General features: G+C 34.6%; 1 protein-coding gene across 6 annotated transcripts in view; it reads right to left on the bottom strand.

Annotated features, from left to right (window-relative positions):
- Nucleotides 1-22,623, bottom strand: part of CACNA2D1 (calcium voltage-gated channel auxiliary subunit alpha2delta 1) — a 361,272-nt gene that overhangs the window by 69,932 nt on the left and 268,717 nt on the right. For all 6 annotated transcript variants that reach the window (XM_086886615.1, XM_086886616.1, XM_086886617.1 and 3 more), the window contains exons 11-12: nucleotides 11,392-11,550; nucleotides 6,226-6,330 (exon numbers count right to left, since the gene is read on the bottom strand). In XM_086886615.1, coding sequence (XP_086742741.1) covers nucleotides 6,226-6,330; nucleotides 11,392-11,550 — 264 coding nt within the window. The remainder of the gene's footprint in view (nucleotides 1-6,225; nucleotides 6,331-11,391; nucleotides 11,551-22,623) is intronic.

Genomic DNA, 22,623 nt, shown 5'->3' with positions numbered 1-22,623 from the left:
AATTGAAAAGAAGAAATCCTAAACCCTCTAAGCCTACTTTTTCTTAAAGAAATCAAGGAAAGCTTTATAAACAGGTAGCTGTTGAAAGAGAAAAATATAAATACCTAAGGGGGCTGTGGAACTGGATCCTTTAAAAAAGAGGTTACATAAACATCATTAGACATGGCCTTGGCATTAAAAGGCTTGTTGCAGAAAGCCCCACACCTCCAATTCATGAATTACAGAAGAACACAATGAAATCACAAGGCATTTCACAGCAATTTCAAATTCAGTTATTCAGAATGCACAGTTAATGTATGGGGAGGCTGAGACAGGATGGACCCTCTGATGCCTAGTCTCAACCAGCTATGCCATATGTAGCATTTTGTTTGTATAAATAAGCCAAATGCAGTCTGACTCTTGCATTTGTCCCAAAACAAACAAAATGTTCTTTCTATATTAACTGATATTCTATGCTTGTTGCCTTGATTAATCATTTTATGCCATCTGCAGCATCAACCCCAATGTGATGCACAGAATCAATTGCTATTACTAAAGTGTTTGGAACTGAAGATCAACAAAAATAGAAGTATCAAATAGCCTCCTCCATGCCAAATTTGAAGGAAGCAAGCTGCCAGTTGGGTTTTATGTAACAGATACACATGACTCTAATAAAACCGATAAGGTTACTTTTCAACAAAGCTATATTAAAACTTTCATTAGTCTTCTGCAGTTCTCAACACCTCCACGTGGATTTTTATCTTGCACAAGAGATAAAAATGCCACGTGCCAACACAGAATCATGCTCATAATGAAACAGCAGCATAAAGAGAAACATCAACACAGAGATGTGTGTGCAGACACATGCATGAAAGAGTTCTGCAAGCAGATCTTCCTAGAAGAACCCCCCTCAGCCCTGCTGCACTTTCTGCTGCACCTCTTTAAGTCTGCAGTGACCTCACTCAGATATCCACACACAGAACAGCAGAGAGGATGCCATGGCTGAACAGAAAGGGGATAAAAGTATTAAAAATACAGTGGATGTTACTTCATTGAAGTCTCTAAGAAATGCTTGGTGATGTTTGGTGATGTCTGAAGATAAAGGGATCAATCGTAGGAAAGAAGGGCAGACTGGTGTAACCCAAGAGCTTTGCCAGGACAGGGACACATGGTGGCCAATAGGGTAGCTGAGAAGATTACTGTTGGAAGAACAGTGCATAGATATTTCTGAAAAAGAGTATCTTAGAAACCACTAAACTCAGATTCCTAGGGGGAAAACAGAGCTTCAGAACCATCAGGTAATTATGGTTCAAAATCTGAGTTTGTGGGGAAAAATTGTGTGCCTAATATCGTACTGAAAAATAAAAAATGCACCAACCTCCCTCTCCCCTCCAGTAATCCATGTTACTGCATGGATTTATAGACTCAAGACTTAGTATTGTGCAGCTTGACTATTACTGAAGCATATTTGGGAAATGAGTGTCAAAGGAGGGAGATTGCTTATATGGTATATTTAAATTCATTATTGTAGTGGAATTAAATTATGTTAGGAATCCAGAAACTAGGACAGTAGGTATATTGCAAGCCCTTAATTAATAAGTGGAGCTAAGAGGTAAAGAAAAAAAAAGGTAATTTGCCATTAGAATATGGTGCTCATTCTGTGAACACTATAATAACAGTTTCCACTTTTTACTTTGAAAGAAAAGGTAATGGATTAGGGAAATTTTAAATACTGACCCAAGTTTCACCCAGAATATTTTAGGTTTACCATTTATGCATATCATGGAACATACAATAAACTAAAATTAACAGCTGCAAGGTGATGTATTCTTAAGGCAGAAGTGATTAGGAAAAGGGCTGTGGAGCCAGTTTAACCAGCTAGCTGAAGCTTTGTTGAACCGTTAATTTAATTACTTTGTGTTATATCCTGTGTCACAAGTCTACCACACACTCAGAAATGCAAAACCTGCTGGGATGCACTCTGACAGTTGTTCAGCTCTATTCAAAGCTGACACTAGTGATGTGAAATATGCTGATTCAATTTTAAGCTCTGTAAGTGACCATATAAAGTTACATTTGGTCAGTCTGATCCTGAGAATTCCACGGCTACCCAAAGTGGAAATGTCATGTGCTTTTTGGATGGTCCTTTGTAGCCAAGACCATCACTCATCTAGAACAATACATACACCCCTGCCTAAATTAATACAGTTTTGATTTTAGTTTTATTGACTTGCAGTTATGCACTAATGGATTGAAACCAAAAAAGAAAATGGTTCCATCCACAGGTAATGACAATAGGAGACTTCATTTTTTAAAATGAAAGTTTTACAAGTTCTTTCTCATAAATATTCAATTTTATCACTCAATTGACATGCTGAATGTGTTCCATTTGGAAGAAGTCAGTGGCAGCTGTAAGCTTCCCAGTGGAGTTCCAGCAAGCCAGAGCCTTCTCCCATAGGATCTCTACCTCTGCAGCAATTCTATGCCCATCACACACAGATATTCTTAATGGAACTGATTTGTTGGAAAACTTCACATCATTTCCTTTCAAATGATACTGTCAGAAAAATCTACAAAAAATGAGGTTGTATTAATTATGAAAGATAATTCTGTGAGAATGAGACATAAGACCCAATTTATAGTTCTGCTCCTACCTGAGGGGTCAGACTAATCCTGCCCCTGTGTGTCAGGTCAATTCATCCAACCCACACAAACCTCTGGCATTGTACGAAAATTCAAACAACTGAAAGTGCATGAGGTATGTTTAAGGTCTTTTCCTACTCACATAAGTTGAGCAATCTTTCCAAATACAGATTCCAAGGGGAAAATTTGCCCCAAAGATCTGTGGTTTTCTATTTTCAACCTGAATTCAAAATTCTCACGATAAACGCCTACAGGGCATACATTTCAATAAAAGTTATATTGCTATCTTCAGTGAAGCCATCTGTAGGAGGAGTGCAAATAAAATGAAATTTAGCACCCTCATTCCTGAAATTTAGAGCATGTGTGGTATTTTACACATTTAATGTGAGTGCCCCAAATGTCACCACAAAGGTAAACATGCCAGTTTTTAAATATCAGGCTCAGAATGCAGTTGCAATATGTGACAAAAAAATTTGCTTTACAAAAGGAAAAAAGGCATGCAAAGGTAAAACACAACTGTAGTTTTCCTCTTCAAACAGATAAAATGTTCCTCCCCAAATCTGTGTTACATAAGTTTTCTAATAACTCTCCTATCACACTGTAAATTATTTATACAGACAGAAAACTATTTAAAGTATATCTGTATGCTATTTCAAACAGATTAAAACTTCAGATGTAAAAGGACTACTTTTTAGCCTCCAGATTCTAGGCTGCTCCTTTAGTACTTTTCAAGTGTTTATTGCATTATTTCACTTAACTTGAAGGTTGCACCAAGGACGCTGCAAACAAGTGTACTAAATCATGTCATTTGATGGGCCTAAACTAAGCTTATTTCATGGCATGGATTCACAAATTAACTGACATGAGAAAGAAAATACTTATAGAGCTGAAGCAATTTTACATCAGGAAGATGGAAACAAAGATTAATAGATTTGAATAGATGCTCTTTTGTTAGTACAAGAAAAAGAAAATAAGTTCACAACTCAGTGGTGCCTAAGTGACTGACTGTGACATAAGACAATAAAGATTCATCTTTTATATGCTTTATGCAAAACACAAAGACAAGTGGTCAAATAAATGCAGAATAGGCAAGAAGACACATATGCTGATACATATTTATACCACAAATTGCTTCTACTGTAAAACACAGAAAACTTTTTAACACCTTTTACTGAATAGTCCCTCTACAAATGATAAATATCAAGATAGTCTTAAATTCACTGGATATTTATGAACTAAATTATAAATTAACTGCAATAAAGACAACAGAAACTACACCCACATCTCTTTAAACTCTCATCATTTAATATAAGAAGGCAGCCTACTTTGTAATCCAAGAAGGTAACACAATATTTGTGATTATGACTTACCAAGATTAAAAGTGTATGTGTATTTTTCATGTTGGAATGTGTCTACCAATTATGCCATTCTCTGCTGATAATGAACTAACATTAAGTTACATACTGAGACAACAACAGGAGAGCTCACTTGTAATCATTCTGGAATCAAGTGTAGCCTTACTAAGGAGAGCATTATCACAAGCATATTTTGTAAAAGTCTTATTTTTAAAAATATTAGAATGCTATGAAAGATGTTGGGAGATTTCATTTACTGCTCCAGTCTCATTAGATATCCTCCAATCATAAATTTCCCTTCAACACTACAAGGATTGTTACTGATTGAAAGTGATAAGGGGAAAGCAAATGGTTCTTCAAATTACACCTGCATAAACTTGGTACTGCAATTCCAATGTCACCTTGGAGAAAACCAGTGATTCATTAGAAAAGTGACAAAATGTGTTTACTAAGATTTGAACTTGTAGATGCATAAACAAGTGTAGAAAATGTGCCTTGCATTGCATCAGCAATGCATTAAATTATACATGATAATATACTGACAGACAGTGACCATTATTACTATTATTCATTTGCACACAGTAAAAACCCCAAACCCTCCCTCACAAGAGGTAAAAAGAAAGTGACTGTGTATAGTATTTTATACATAACATAGTATTTTATACATAAAACCAACCCAACCCTTGGCAGTGAAAATTTACATTATTAAATGGTGCAGTAAAATAACCATTTAAAATTAGTAAATCCTACACTTCATTTGATGTGATTAAGATCACAAATCTCTGCACTCCAAATCTGTTTTGTTGTTTAGACTGAATGTTTTACTACACTTTCCTCCTAATACAGCAAATTAAATGAAAAAATAATAAGAAATGAATCATCTATCTTCCCGCTTATGGGTGCATTTCCTAGAGCTGATGGCTGTGGTTGTAACGTGATAAAAGCTACCACATCCAAATTTGAAGAGGAATCTCTGCACATATTTTTTTTTTAGAGTACAGCCATGTGTGTCACACAAGGCTATGACTTCCATTCTCTTCTAACTGCCACTTTAAAAAGTACTTTCAACTCAAAGATTAACAAAACCCCACCACATATTCTACGTGCAGCACTACTGTAAAGCAGACACAGAATGATTATTCAAGGTCACTGATTGAATCCCTGGTCAAGACACAAATTCAGTTTTGCATTTCCAGCTCTACTTTTGAAAAGATTAATTCAAACATATGAGGATTTCCAGCAAAATACTTCTACTGTTTCATGCACCAACATCCACGGCAACTGTTAAAGTGCCTTCATGAATCATATTCTAACTTCAAACTGCTTTTTGAAAAAAACCCAGGAAACAACTCACAAAACCCCACAGATGTAGGCAAACCCCCAGGCATTAGAAAAGGTAAATGCTTAGTTGCAGTGTGAATCAGCTCATATTCCATTTCTATTTAGAATGTGATTAATCTTATAATAATAATAAATAATAGTTTGCACTGAAATTTACTAGGAAACAACTTTAAAAGCTGCTATATTTCATGTACACACTCCTGCATTTTTAAATCTTTAAGTATGTAAAAGCCAGACCAGAAATTTGATTAGATTCAAAAATTAAACTCAAAACCAGCACAGTTAATAATCCAATTTAATTTAAACAACAGAACTCATCCAGGGATTCTCATGTCAAACCCATAATTCTGCTTGAACCACAGATCAAATTTCATCAGCAGAAAGCCATCCCACTTCTTGCTAAGACATTCAAAGATATAATTAGCCTCACTGGGAAAAAATGTGTTTTTGTTCCAGCCCAAATCTATTCAAATTCAGATTTTAACCTTGAGTTCTCATTTTGCCTTTGCCTGGCAAACAATGAAAGCACATAGAAGATATTTGCAGTGAGTAGACAGATACACATATATACCCTATCATTTAACTACCTATGTTTCTGCTGGATAATTCATAGATAACGCAAGGAGAGGGTCAATAGAAAGTTGAGCTCTTTACGGCTTACAGTGTATTTCTGCATCACTTGAGACCAACGAGTCACAAAGTGTAAAACATTAAATATATTTTATGATTTTTCAAATAAATATTATAGATTGAAAAAGCTTTAAGTGTCCTAAGGATCAATACTATTCAGATTTTTTTTTAAGTACTTTATACATACACCAAATCCATTTTCACTTCTATATTTAAATATATATTCTCTTTATGCTGTTTTATTTCATACAGCAAATTTTTTTCATAGATCACTTACTTTTTTGTCTTCATTATATTTGTGGAAAATTTCTTGTGCTCTTTCTTCACCACCATCTGTAAACAGCATAATAATCTTATTGCAGTTAGCTCTGGAGACACTGTGCTGTAGGAGATAGAAACAGAAGAGTTTTTATATTTCAGGCTTGAAGGAATAACAACTGTTATATCTGATGGCTTTTATAGCTACACACTTACTACTTTAACATGGTAATGTCAACACAAAAAATGTTTCAGAATTCCATTCAATAGCCCCTTATGAAAAATTAAAAAAAAAATAAATGAAAAATAAAATAAATAAAAAATAAAATAAAATAAAATAAAATAAAATAAAATAATAAAATAAAATAAAATATAATAAAATAAAATAAAATAAAAATAAAATAAAATAAAATAAAATAAAATAAAATAAAATAAAATAAAATAAAATAAAATAAAATAAAATAAAATAAAATAAAATAAAATAAAATAAAATAAAATAAAATAAAATAAAATAAAATAAACGCACTTTTCTGTTGCATGATACTTAAATATGAGGCACTTCAGATCTGTCCCAACAGAGTGGAATAGGGATTTGGTAGTTCCTTTCACCTCCACAAACACAAGGAGGGATCCTTAGCTCATACTCATCACATCAACCCCCCAGTGTTCCTCAACAGATGTTCTGTATGAGACTTGCACAATGAAGATCTCTAAATATTTCTACTCTTCTCTTTTCTCATCCTTACTTTTTTTTCCCTTACCATTACCTTCCTGGTAGAAATTGGGGAACAATGGAAAAACAGTGAATTACTGAATATACTTATTTTTTTTCTGTTGGACTCCTACTCACAAAATCTTTCTAGCTCACTGACCTCTTGAATAAAAACTCTTAATTTAAGCATCCTTTAGGATAGGATAGGATAGGATAGGATAGGATAGGATAGGATAGGATATCCACCTTATAAGCTTTGAAATATTTTTGTCATATTTCCTTATAATGAGCTTCATCTTCCAAATCTTTAACTCTTTTATGCATTTTTTTAACTATTAATACTATTAAGTGAATAGATAATTCACTAATAGCTAATTTTCTTTAGAAAAGTATTTTAGAATAAGGTTTAGATAATATATTGTAGCCAAGATACGGCCACCTAGATTATTAAAATGCCTCCATCACCTACTTTTCCAACAATTCTGCATCTCAGAACTGAAAAATGGAGCATGTTCCATTATTTCTGGAGAGCAAGCCTGAAATAGAATTAAGAAGAAGCCCCTCTGACTCCTAATTCATCAAAGCAACTAGCAAAGCCCCTGAGAAAAAATGCAGTGTGTTTTGCAAAGAAATAAAAACATTGTTCCACAGCCAGATCAATAGAGGTGAGCATGAATTTTGGCTCCTCATTCTTTGTCCTCTAAAAGTTCATGTAAGCAAATTGCCTATTAGTTTTGCAGCCATTCCTTGCCCTTTGTGCTGCATACGAACGGTGCCAGTCAGACACACCTTGGTACTTCTGAGTAGTTGGATGTGACAGAGTAAAACCCTTAGAGATCCAGTGAAAGAAATTCAACTTCTCCTTCCACAAGCCTGAATTTTGCTATATGAATTTACTCTAGAGTCAGGAAGACAAATAGGAGAGCTGTCCTTAAAAAGATGCCTGCTTTACTCTTTGTGGCTACAGAGTGACTGTCACCAGGCTGGTCAGGTATGATGATCCTACTTCCTTCATTCTACTCACTGGTCTAATTTCTGTTCAATATTCAGTGAAGAATTGCTTCTTTTCTTACTATTACTACTTTCAAATTTAGTAATTTGAAGGAAAAAAAAAAAAAAAAATTAAGCCCAAAGAATCAAGCCCAAAGATTCCCTTACATGTAACAACATATAAAACCTCCCTGAAATCAATACCTTCTATCCAACCTCATCAGCACACTGTGTTCTAGCTGGAATTAAATAATTTATGACCATTTTTTGCTTGTGAAATATAACTTGCAAGACACTGCTTTGGACTGCAATTCTCTCGATATTAAAAAAGTAATAAAAGTATGGTTGGATACCTCATAAATAAAGGAATTCACTTACATTTACAGTGATTTAATATACAGATCAAAATAAGATCAGAGGGACAAGGACGGGGACCAAAATTTGCTCATATTATGGAACTTTTCTAGGGACTTTGATACTACTATAGTAGTGCTTCCATAGGCAATGGGAACTTGAGCTGGGCTTTGCTTTCACTGACTAAAGCAGGATTTTCCTTGGTTTACTTGGCATATGCTTACACACTATCAGAAAAAAAAAAAAAAAAAGTTTTATCTTATCTCCTCATACTTACAGAGGGCATTTACTTACACTACTTTGTTTAGACACTAAAGTCATGTCACAGGAAAAAAATCAAATCCAAGATTTAGCCTCCAAACATTATTGGAAAACTGAACATGAATAAACTCAAATCATATGATATTACCCCATCCCTGGAACTGTGTAAGGCCAGGCTGGATGGAGCTCTGAGCACCCTCGTCCCTGTCCATGGGAGGGGTGTTGGAACCAGATGATTTTTAAGGAATTTAAAACACCTTCCTCCCCCCAAAACTACTTTGGTCTAAAATGGAGACTGGCTCAGGGTGTGAATCCATAACAGATTGTGAAAAGCTGATGTAATTTAATACTTTTTCTGAACAGAAAAATCATTAATGTGAACGGTTTGCCCTAGCAGTCCAAGGGGCCACAGCTCAGTGGAAAGTGTTGTCTACAGAGGAGCTTCCCCAGGACAAGAAACAGCTTCTTAGCTTAAGCCACAACAGAATACCAGTGGAATTGGACTGTGTGTTAATTTTTAGCACTCTATTCTATTTGATACAGGCCTTATGTTTTTCTTTTAAGCAGGCAAGCAAGACATGATCCATTCTATACTGCATGTAAAATTGCTTTTGCTTTATATGAGTTCCACGTCTTTAAAATTAACTCTTTAAGTGGCAGGTTACAGTTGTACCTTGTGACATGACACTTTAGGAATGCATTTTTCTCTATTTTTTTTTTGAGAAACCATAGATATTACAGCATGAGTGAAAAAACCCTCCTGAACTGCTGAAGCTGAAGTATGATTTACAAAGAAGTAAGCTAATGTAACAATAAATAGTAGGAAAATTCTGTGAAAAAATTAAGGAATCCAAATTATTGTTAATCACATGAATTATTATGTTGAAAAACCTTAAGTATCTATTTCCATTTAGAAACACATCAGACAGCAATTTTTTCATGGTACCAAACATTACTTTGGTATACTGGAAAATTGTTTGAAATAATTGTCATCCAGAAACAGTACCCACAAAATTATCTTGAAAATTTGAGCAATACTGCATTTATATGGACCTTAAAGCAATTGGAATATTTAAATTCATAAATACACAAGTGGAAACTATCCCAAAGCATATTTTTAAGCCATTATTATACCACCATATTACACTGCCTTGTCACCAGAGTCCTGGGCTAAACCCATCACCAGCCCTTTACTCTTCCTGATAAAGAGATTTGGCAATATTTGGGGAGGATGAGTATATATCCAGAACCTTATGTAATCCACAACATCCATAACTTCCAGTCTTGCAGAGATCATGTGAGGTTAGTCACACTTCTGCCTCCAGCTACAAAAGAGATGGTCCCACTTTGACACTGATCTCCAATTATTTTTTAATACTTTAGTCCTACGGGCAAGTCCGGTTTGAGGCTTTCCCTGTGTTCAGCTTTTCTCAATGTTGCCTGCACACAAAGTATTTGGTGCTGCACTAAATGTAATCCATAATTTTAAGCAAATATAAATGTTATGAGGAACATATTTGGCAAAATTTCTTGTCTTCCTGGTTCCCTCTGCATAATATCAACAGGTTCAGAAAAGGGGAAAATGCCATCCCCAGTCCAAAATGTCCAAAAGACTTCAAAATATTGTTTGTGGTTTTATACAGCTGTCAGCAGAGGACATCTACTCATTTCCCCAGCACACCCCTCTGCTAATCTGAACAGTGGTCTGCTGAGAAAATTCCCATGAAAACACTGGATTTTCTATTCCTCCATCAAAACTTAACAAAGTTAGAATTTTTACATCAGATTTAGCTTTGAGCTGCAATGTCAGGGAAGTGTCCTGAAGTTCAGGATCTGACAGATTAGGAAAAAAAGAAAAGAAAACAAAACAACACAGAAACAAAACAAAAACCTAAACAAAATTAAAAAAAAACAAGCAAACAAAATATCAAAAAACAACTGAAACCAACCAAACAAACAAACAAAAAAAACCAAACCAAAACAAAAAAACACCACAAAAAACCCCCAAACAAACAAATGAACCCAGAATCAAAAAACCATAAACCAATAAGGATAAGAATACATTTCTCACTTGCTAAGCTATACCTTACCTGCTGTAATGGGGTACAGCTTTATTTACACTAAGTTTTAACATATAATATTCCTACTTCAGGAAGGTGAGAACTAGAACTGTTTTTGTAAACAACTACATGAATAATTTAAAAATTACTAATAAACTCCAAACATTTGCTATAAATGGGAAACATTGCTATTCAAAATGCTAGTGTCTGGGTGAAAATTAGAAAGTGCAATGCATTTAAAACACAGAAATGATGCATTTAATTTTTGAGGAATTTTTATACATGAGAATTAGAATCATCTCAGTGAGTGGATACTACTCTTTAGGCATCATCAGGTGCCTAGTATTCCTCTATTAACTCATTTCCTCCCCTCTATCTTGCTCAAACCATGGTAAAAGTATTTATGACTTCTAATAAGTGTGAAATTGCAGGTTAACGTAGCATTTCTAGGAGATGATGTGGTAAAATTGAAGTAATAGTGCAGTAACAGATCTTCCAATTTTAAAATTAATGGCAAGCCAACCACTACCACAAATATGTGTCAACTGTGAATCACATATTAAATGAAAAAACAGCTGAATGAATGAAGTGAAACAGTACAACAGATTGAAAACCAAATTAATTCCAAAGTCTTAGCAACCTACTGGGGAACCTGCAATGAAGAAATTATTGTGTAGATGAATTTACTTGCTAAATAGAGATTTGCACTTCTACCACTTAAGTACACAATGGAGGAAGATGCAGTGGCCTGCTGAACATTCCAGTTCTCCTTCATTTGACAGCAGAGAGATCTTATTTCAATACTTACATTTAGCAGCTGTTCAAAAGCATAGCTAAAACCTTTTTTGTAATCTGTAATTCCTTTAGCAGAGATTTTATAGACAGCTTCTTTCAGTTTCTTCTTGTTCCTCACATTAGCTTGGACAAGATGATTAAAGCAGCTGACATTTTGAGCATTATTATTAAACTGCAAAATAAATAGAAATATTATTAAAGACAGTTAATTTTCTGTGCACCGTAGCAGTAAAGATTTATGTTTTCTGGACCTTCATAAGACAAAGAATGTCAGAACTAGATTTTCATTTTCACTATGCTGAGAGCAACCAGTAGTGACTGGAGATTCCAAAATGAGACTATATATTTAAAAAGAAAAACAGGTATTTGATGCTTCAATCTTTGGAAACTCAAAAAAAAATCTACTATAATGGAGAAATTCCCACAAATTTTGTGTCAAGTTTACATAAAGTATATAAAGATATAAAACTCAGAAATGGAGAGTTGAGTAATTAAAAAAAAAAACATTGATAAAGATATATTTTACTTTTTCTAACCCTCTAAAAAATATTGGTTATCAGGTGACTTCCAAATTGCATGAATTAGTTTTGATTTACAATATAATCAGATCAGATTCAATTGGATATATAAATTACGGAAAAACAAAACACACTCTTGGAAGCACAGGAGAGAATAGCTGCAAATATGAGAATACTGATGATAGCAATAGAAATTTGTGTCTTGAGAAAACACATACTTCTGCTGTCTTATGCATCCATAAAGACTACTCACTGAAAAGTAATTTATATGATATTCTGACATTATGTAAAAACATACACAGAAATTTTTTTAAGTGCAAAATGTTGTCTGTACATCTGTACAAGTGGAAATCAGTTTAAGATTGCTTTTAAATTTGTCTCTGTATAAATATACATATATTCATGTATACTAAAATACAATCCTCACAATTTACATTTCAACTGAAAGCAGATTATTATGCCTCTTCCTGATTATGAATGTTCAGTCAAAGTAAACATAAATATAATTTTATGCTGTCAACCTGGTTCAAAGCCTTAAAATAACTTAGAAAATCAAGTCTCATTGGCTTAAGTCTCACTACTGCTAACTAGTTCAATAGTGCTCTCTAGATTAAAAGGTAAATAAAATCACAGGTCTCAATAAAGGCTCAGCTATTTACAAACCTAAAATAAATCATTAAGTACCAGGCACAAAACACAGAGAGAGAACTGCTTTGAGCAGCAAATACCAACCTGTAACTGTAGGACATTGTATAACAAACAAAACTTGAAAGGATAAAAGGATTAATAATATTAAAGCATTTTTAATAATGCCTAGTATTTCAATTCATGTTATTAGGGGGTTACATTGTATGTTCTTAATGTATTCCATTCCATGTTGCCCTAAAAAGGAATATTTTTGGGACCTAAAAACCCAGCATGTTTTGCTGCTTAAGCAAACCCATGAGATGGTCACACAATTGTAACCAGTTCACTGATACTGAACACTGGCACAAAGCACTCAGTGGTGCTTCCAATAAAAGTTTCTTATAGAAGTAACCAGTAAATCACCTAATGATTATTGGATACATAAACCATGTGGGAGTGAGAACAATTACTGTGCTGCGAAATTATTTTAGTTTGCCTCGACCTAAATTTATAGCCATGATAGGAAAATTACAGGCATAAAGTAATTTTATAAAGAAAAGGTCTGAAAACCAATTATAATTGTGAGTTGGGGTAAAAATACAGAAATTGTACCTGGCAAGTAGAAAAAAAAAACATTACCTAGTAGGTAGCTTTGCCCTAAAAAAGCCTATTACATCTGAAAAAATAAAGTGAAAACACTCCTCTGCTTCACCAGTGACATTCTATAGAAATTATTTAATTACCTAATATAAAAGAAATCCTAAGTTCAATCCTATGGCCCGTGCACACCTTGTCTTGGCTATAGCAAACAGCAGTTTAGGCATTCAAGAGATAATTTAGAGACATGAGAAAATTTCTCCCTGGAATGTCACTAACATTAAACTACCAATCAAAGTAGTCCTGCAAATATATCAGAATAATTATTTCTAAGAAGGTCAGGTATCCAGCACAGGGATTGATAATTTTGGCTACAGAAACTATTTTTAAAATATTTTCAGGAATACTGGTTCAAACTTTGCAGGCAGCTGACGAGGAAACCGTGCTATACTACACTTCCCCAATAAACTGAATTGCACTGTACTCACAAATGCTGTAAAGTGAACAAAGGGTCAAGCCAAAGCATCTGCATCTGTAGATGCACAAATGCTGATGTAAAATGAAGGAGAGAAATGACACATTTGTAGCATGGAGAGAGTTACATCAACCAAAGTCTGGAAATGCTGTAATTTAATTAAGCAAATATATGAGCCAGCTGTTTGCAGAGACATCAGTCAACATTAACATTAATGCCAGTCAGAAAAGCAGATAAACAGAGTTTTTGATTAGATGAAGGAACCAGTAGATGGAACAACAATCCTCCAGAACGAACATTTCCCTCTTTGCTAGGAGATGAAGGCAAGGCTCAAATCTGACTGATGAAAATGCTCAAAGAGGGAAAGAAAATTCAGGGGTGAATTTAATTAATCTGAGCTCCAGTAAAGTACTGAAGTAATGGAAGGATTTCAACTGTAAAAGCCATCAGATCATCCTTAACACTGACCTTCCTTATGTGACAAACACCAAGATCATTCAAAACATAACCAAACAGAGCCAACTTTTAGTTATGCTCATCTGAAACACAATAGCAATAGTGGCACCATCATTTTTTTGCACATTAGGATGCGTAAAAATTTACACGTCTTAATTTAGAAGCCAAAAGTAAGCTTTTACTGATTACTGCTCACAGTCTGACCCCTAAGTACCATAACAAGGCTCATTTCAGTTCACAAGATTTCTTGAAAACACAATCACTTAGTATTTAACTGAAGAAAGAACTTTCTTCAGTTAAATGCAAGTTTTCAAAAACCAGTTGCCAATTCAGAAAGTCCATGTTCTTATGAAATCAAATCCTATCAAAGGTATAAAATTAAAGTGATTACAACCCATGTTTTACTGAACAAAGTACTCTCAGTGTATCTATGTGAAATATGTCAGTTGGGTATTTATCAGCCTGGCATTTCCCCTAATTACTGCAGTAAATATAAACATATGCAATAAAAGTGATATTGGTAAAAAGGAAATTAATTTAATTTTTTTTTTATGATGCCTTGGACTTAGTGATTCACCTACAAAACAATGTAAGACATTTAGAGGCAAACCATTCAACTGTTAAAATATAAAGACACCCTATACAGTCTGTCACCACCAGTGACAGCTTCTATTTTTTCAAGTATATGGAAAAATTCCTTATCTGAGTTAAAATAAGAGAGGCTTGCAGCAAAACAGTTGTAGATCATGGAAAACAGGATAACCTTGAGCTTTTAATTTTAAAATATCTTGAAGTACTACTATAATTAAATCTGTCTTGTAATTATACCTGCAAGGTATAGAATCTAGATGCAGTTGCCACTGGATTATTTCTCACTGCCCCATGTATTTATATCCTTGTGCAGTCTCCACCTTTGGGATGTCCCAGAACAATCCTCTGTTCTGAGGAAATGAAGGCCTCCTGCTCACAGGTTTGGGCAGGAATAACTAAGCCTTCTACTGGGGCACAAAAGGTGTTAAGAGAACTTGACCTCATTGACCTTAGACCACCAGTACAATTTTTGGCCATATATGGGACAACTCAATAACCTGAAAGATAAGAAAACCAATTCAACTCAACATGAAAGTCCAAACAAAGGGCTTTGAGCCTAATGCTGCTTGAATTTTGTCTTTCTGGAGAAGGTCTGAAACAGAAATACTAATATGACAGTTCAAAGGACTTTATCTTCTGATTAAGAAAAGGACCAACTTGTGAAAACAAAGTGAAAAAAAAAAAAACAAAGTGAAAAATTATACAGAACTGCAGCAAAAGATTTAAATGCTTGAGACCTTTCCCCTCCCTTGGGTATTTCCACAGAGCTGTGGGCTCCTCCAGCCACATGGACCTCTGCACTCCACAGTGCCCCAAGAGCTGAACCTATGGAAAATAGGAGGCTGTCATTCTGAAAACCTCTTCTAATTCCAAAATAGTTATTTATGCATTGCTAAAAGCCTCCTCTTTTCCACAGTCTCAATCTGGAAATCCTTCTAATAAAATTACTAAAACTGCTACCTCAACATGAGGTATTAGGGATTTCAAGGGAAGTGAAACAGAAATACTGATTTGTTTCCTATGTCTGGTCCCATGCAGATCAAAACATGAATAATAAGACCCTACAGACAGATGTTTTCATTAAGAGGGCAGTATAAGTCAAAAAGGGGTGTGAAACCCCCCCACTCCAAGAGAAACCATCTGAAATGAAGAAAGAAAGCATCAGATTTCAGAATTGGGATATACAGGGACTGAAAATACCATTTGAGATGTTTAATTAGAAAGATCAAAGCTATCAAGCAGCCTTGGGAAAAAAAAAAAAACAAACAAACCAGGAAACAAAATAGATCAGGAAAGAAACCAAACTCAAAATAAATTATTTATAATATAATGTGGGGTTATTTTCCAAAATTGTATTCTTTTTAATACTTTACCTTCTCAGCAGATACAAACTGCTCTGTCTACTGGGAACTTCTTTTATAAATCTGCTTTTTTCAGACACCAACCTCTCCCCAGCTGGGAAACTTCAGGAAGTTACTCAGAGCATATATAACTCCCAGGGCCATCCACACTTTAACATCATAGTCATTTTCAAACATTATTCAGTATCTTGGACTTCTTCTGAAATAGCTCAGAACTTTTCTCATTTAATTGGTGAGAAAAATGAAACAACAGGAAATAAAAAAGGAAATCCAAGGCAAAGGTGTGGCAACAAGGTTTAACCTTAATTCCCCACTACAAGAATATGCTTTTTCCCTTTCCTTTGTGCAAACAATTCCAAGTCCTCAAATTTGCCTTTTACCTTGATATTATTTATTTCCTATATTAGATATTAGTTATAAGTAATTTAAACCACACAGTTAAACAGGCACACATTTTTAAAGCATGAATTCTCATAAACATTTTATCACTTAAACTTCTGCAAAATGCTCATACAGCTAATGCCATTTATTCTGAAGACTACAACTCTGTGAGAGGAAAATCCCTGATTTCACAGACAATGTATGAATTGATGAATATTTCAAATTCTCTTCTGTATACTCATCTATCTCTCTCTATAATTCTAAATATATCTCCATCTCCCAAGGAGATATAGAAGGGATATAAATTTATGGTCTATAAATCCAAAATCCAACGTAAATCATTCTGTTGGCAAGTGTAGGAGATTATTTAAATACAAATAAAACATTTCAATTGATTCTGCTTCTTTTACAAAAAGAAACACAGAGCATTCCCTCCACTGCACTGTCTTAGACTTTACATTTATCTAACAGTAGCAAAACAAGTAGGCTTTGAAAAGAGCATCAAAAAAGAAATGTTTTAAAGCATTAAAGAACAGTATCTTGAGGCAATAATTTATTTTTATCAGAAAGTTCTTATTACTGTTTCTGATACTCAGCAATTTATTTTCTGCTGTGTACGACATCTTCATACCAATCCATCTATATATGTATACATAAATATAAATATGTACAGTTTTTTCTTAATTATTTAACATGATCAAGAAAGCAAACCACACTTCTCAAAAAGCATAGCAATAATTTAACATAAATCCTCACAAGAAGAAATAGAGGAAATCAGAATGAATTCTGTGATTCAGTTTGAAAAGGACAAAATCTTCTGTAAAGCATCTCATTACTTCAAAAGGCAAAACCAAATGCCAATAAATTGAAAAAGAAAAAATTCAAGTTTTAGTCACTAGGTGGCACTAAAATAAAAAAAGTTGAACTGGTCTTAAAAGTACCCTGAAACATGAAATTTTACATTTCTGGTGGAGGACATTGTGGCTTTCTGTGACTAGGATAAAATTCTCATTTCAACTAAACCAATAAAATATATTCGTGTTCTAAATGATTGAAAACCCACAAATATAAAAATCTCAACTTCCTCCTTAAAGGAAAACTTCCACATCTTGAATGCAAGAGGTCCTGACTCTAGGAAGATGAAAATGATGGAAAAGCTGTGAACCAGCCTGCTTTCTATAAGTCCTTCTGTGCCTCCAAAACCTGTAGAAGTGATCACATAAAGTATACAGGACCAGATCCTTGTAAAATTTCAGATTTTCACAATCATCTTTACCTACTGCCTCCCTCTTCTGTCAGTTTGTTTACTGACATCTATTTCTAAGTTAATAGTAAAAAAACAAAACAAAACAACCCAAAAAAGAAACCACCCCAGAAAAAAAACCCAAAAAGTACAAAACAAAACAAAAAACTAAACCAAACCAATAACCAAACCAAAATCTGAACAAACAAAAAAACAACCAGCCAACCAACCAAAAAAAAAAAAACAAGACAAAAAAACCCAAAAAACCAAACAACCCATAAAAAAAACCCCAAAAACCCCACCCAACAAAACCCTAGAAAAAATTCCATCTTCAAAATTTCTGACATGAAATGAGAACCTGACTTAAACTGCATGAAAGTTGACATTTTTAAACATTCATAAATGTTTATCTTTTATAGAAAATCATATAAACTTGAACCAGGCAGTAATTTCTACACTTGAACTTGCTATAGAGATAAAACTTACACATTTAAAATACCAAAATCCCAACAGCATAAAAAATCAATAACACCATTCCAGGAAAACTGAAAGTTGAGGAAAATGTAGGGAGTTTGCTAAAGACTCACTCAGTTCCTAGTGCTGCTGACTTTCAATCTGCTGAGGTTTGTTGCTATGCTACTTCTACCTCGTGGCTAAATCAGCTTGGTGACCCAGTTGTATCTATACGTATTAAATGAGCAATAGTGAAATAGATCTGATTTCACCAGGCTTTCATTTTGTAGCTAAATCCGGCTTTGTTGTTTTTTCCTTTTTTTTTTTTTCCCCTGCTGCTTTAGCCTTGGTAATAGGATTTCAGGGTTAATCCCAAGAATAACTGAATCCTGAATAAGGCCAGTTAGAATCTGTATTTGAGCAGTGAGAAGATATTATAAATATTTATCAGAACCCATTTGGAGAATAGTACGAAGGCAATTTGCAAAGTTTTATTCCCATGTAAATTCTCAGTACACAGGAAATCTGAGGCAGCTCAAGCAATAAAGATCTGTAATTTGATGTGAGAGAAGTGATATCAAAGTTCACCATTCATATCGTGATATAGAATAACTTCTTTTATTCTATGACTTATGTACAGTCCAGTACAATCCTACAGATACATGGTAGAGAAAATATAAGAAAATTATTCTAGTACTGAGAACTGCATTTCTAAAATTGTATTTCAAGTATCAATGAAACAAAATTAGGATTATATGATAATCTGCATTGACATTTCCTGAGATTTAAAATGTATTGCATTTCTTTTCACTGTTAAACATATATAAGCCGATCATACACCAGAATTACCAGAATTCAACAACAATAAAACTGTTAGATCAATAAAAAACTGTTGAAAAAAATATTGCAGAAGAATATAAGATAAATATTAGGGAAAAGACCAAATATAAGGTCAGAGTCTGCTCTCAGTTAGCTTTGTTAACCTTTATAACCAATATTATTACCTGCACATAAATCAATGCAGAGGTCCCATTAAATACCCCAGGATTAATGTTCAGACCATAAAGTATGATGCTGCACTGTCAATCTCAGAGTTACAACACAGAAAGTCAGTGTAGGCTGAAAGATGAATTTGCTTAGCAACATGAAATTTATGGTCTTTTTATGCTGCTGTGGCTAAGTTAGCATGTATTATTTACTTATAATCACGTGTTTCTGACTCCTATTGAAAAATTCAGTACTGTAAACTTCAGCATCTCCCAGGGAAAGCTGGCTGATCTGAACTTTAGTGCTGCTGTAGAGCTGCAGCCCTGCAGCCTGCCCTCCATGGCACTGCTCCCCAGATGCACTGGGGAGGAGACCTATAACAGGAAGAAACTTCCTAGAAAAATATTTTGTAGATGTTTTCTTGTTATCACTTGACAGGGAGAATCTCCATTCAGTTTAAAATGTGAAATGCCAAAAAGATGAATCATGAGAATATATCCAGTTGGAAGGGATCCATAAGGATCATCAAGTCTAACTCCCTGCTCCATGCAGGACTATCAAAATCTAAACCACACTACTAAGAGCATTGCCCAGACACTCCTTGAACTTTGACATGCCTGGGGTAATGTCCAGTTCCCAGGGGAGCCTGTTCTAGTGCCAGACCACCCACCCACTCAGTGAAGAGTCTTTTTCTAATGTCTACATTGAATTTCCCTGACATTCCTCATCCCCTCACTGGTCATCAGACATAAAGTTTTAAGCATAAAACTGTTACCTACAGAATCTCTTGATATGTGAGATTGTTACTGAGGGTTTGAAGATGAATGTTTAATTGGTGCAAGAAGTTACAAGACAGACACACATTTTAGCATCAGCTCACACTTCAGAGGGACAGAAGGGGCCCACAGCCTCACCTCTGCATTCTCACATGCTGACTGCCATGTGCCTGTCCCCCTTTTAGGGCAGAGCACTGTACCTGGCTGGGCAGGTGCCTGCAGCTCCAGAGCCGTGAGGAGGCTGCAGCAGCACAGTGCTGACATGGGAGATGCTGCTGCTAAGGCAGGAGGGAAAAGTGTGAGTCTTGAAAGTGTGAGACTTGAGTACTTGATGAGTATTTCATTCATGTTTTGCCTAAATTAGGAGAGCCTTTAGATTCACTCCAAACTACGACACTGCCTGCCCCACATAATTATTGCCTCACAAATAGACAACTGTTACAGAAAGGATATTTTTAAAAAGGGGATCACTGAACAAATAGCCTCTGCCTCATCTCAAAACTTCAGGACAGCCTGCATTTTCTTCTTTTTTCACTAACATGTTCATCTTTCTCCAGAAGAATCATTAAAGCCAGCCCAGCCCAGCCTCTTCTGAACTGGTAAGGGATGAGTTTATTATTCAAGAAACCATTCTCCCATACAAATTTTTAATGATATTGTCACAACTCTTCCTGATAAGAGTCTCCTAGCAGGAAAGATGACTCAGCAATGCACTTTTGGTCCAGCATCTGACATACCATAAAACATCCCAAGATCAATGATATGTCTGATGAAGCATCTTTAGTAAGATTTGTGCTTTGCTGAAAATTAAGAAACTGGAAAGAGCCAACAGATTTATTAGCCAGTGGAACCATGAGGCAGAGCTATCGAATAATTTTATATATCAATAAACTACGCATTTTAAATACTATTTTTTTATATACTAATTTTTATAAACTACTCTTTTAAAATGCTACTAATATACTAGAGAGCGCAGATTTACTGTGGAAATCACAGACCCCCATTCATGTAGTTAGAAATCTGACTCCCTGACATTTGACAGCTATAAGAGGAGACAATAAAAATGTGTATTGATGCCCAAAGCAATCCCTCAAAGTAGGAATGGAGGTGACTTTTCTAGTCATCTGGAGCTGTCAGCTATATTGTACTGTAATAAATGTACAGTTTCCAGCAATATTCCTGCTCCTGACATCCTAATGTAGAATTTGAGCTTCTAATTTCCCTTCCCTTTGGCTCTTCCTGCACTCAAGTACTCTATTCCCTAGAATTAATGCTCTGTGACAGACACAAAATGAAACAGATCCTGTTTTTAAATTTGTACTACTCCTTTTCCAAATATTTTCATGGGTTTTTTTTTCTATCTTACACACATTTTGAACATTTCCCTTCTACAGAAAGTTCAAGTTACAGTTAATAACTATAAAGTGCATTTCAGATATGCACAGGACTTAGTATGGAATATTTAAGAGAAGAACCCTTAAATAAAAGTAAGGAGATGATTTAGTTGATTTGGAGATGAAAAAGTTGTGTAAAACAGAGGTGCTGGTCCTAGAGGTCTCTAATAGTGAAACTCATATGTATGTTCACATGAATGCTCTGCATTTGTTTGTGCAACCTGTGTGAAGGACCTGATTTACATATATATAAACATATGCTATGTATGTACATATACAATGTGTATATATACATGTGCTTCATTATATTCTGCACCCATTGGGAAGACATTTGGTAGGAGACATGGCACAGAGCTCAGCTCTCTTGAGATGTTGAATCTGCAATGATATGCTTTCCCCTTGCAGGTAAAATAATAGATGTATAAACAAATAAATTCCAGAAGTCAAAAGGCTTGGCCTTTTTAGAATTTTTCATTCTAAAATAAAAAAAAAAACCCTTAAGCTTCTCAAGGTTTGTCAAGTTTATTTGTAGCTATATGAGGCTCAGTTTAAATGAAAAATTAAGAAAAAATTGTTGAAACACATTCTTTCTTTCTAAATCCTGTAGCAATATATCAGGTATGTCCAGATGGTCTTTGAATAAAAACATGAGTAGCTTCTGTGTGGGATCTGTCTGGCTGTGGTGTTACAAAGGCCTAGCACAGTTCTGAGGTGAATGTGGCAATTTGGCTTCTGAAGATTTGGCTTTTGGCTTCTGGTTCAAGCTGTAATTCTCAGAGAGAAGAACTGACATGATTATTATGTTATATTTGTTTTTACACACTGACATTATTATTTTAAGCCAGATATTCCAGAAGAAATGTAAGCAAGTACCACAAGGAATATCATCACTGGATGGAAAAGTAACACTGCATTTTCAACCCTCTGTCATAGACTATTCTGTGTATGTCTGCTTTATGCAAGTATTTGTCATTTGGACTTATTGCACAGACAATATTGTAGGGCTTGTTAAAATGAAGTTAACAAGAAAATTTTATTTTAAGGATAAGAGAATGCTTAAATATTAAATGTGTCTTTTGCTAGATAGACGTGGAAAAACTGTTAAGTGTATAGAGAAAATATAAAAGTAATTGGTATGTATTCCCCGTTTGCAAAGATGAAAGCTTTGCAATATTTACTATTTTGAATATTTGTATCACACCAGGGTCATGAAGTACTTTCTAGTCCATAAATAACTAACGTTGATGAACTAGTTGGGACAAATATTTAAGTTGGCAGGACAAAACAAAAAGAAAAAAAAAAGAAAAAAAAAAAAACAATCGACCAACCAACCAACCAACCGAAATCTTTACATATGCTTGATTTAAGGCTAAAAGAGGCAATGAA

This window comes from Cyanistes caeruleus, chromosome 4, assembly GCF_971803275.1.
Source record: "Cyanistes caeruleus chromosome 4, bCyaCae1.hap1.1, whole genome shotgun sequence".
Classification (NCBI taxonomy): Eukaryota; Metazoa; Chordata; class Aves; order Passeriformes; family Paridae; genus Cyanistes; species Cyanistes caeruleus.
The sequence above is the reverse complement of the archived record's forward strand: the minus strand, read 5'-3'. Positions and strand labels throughout refer to the sequence as shown.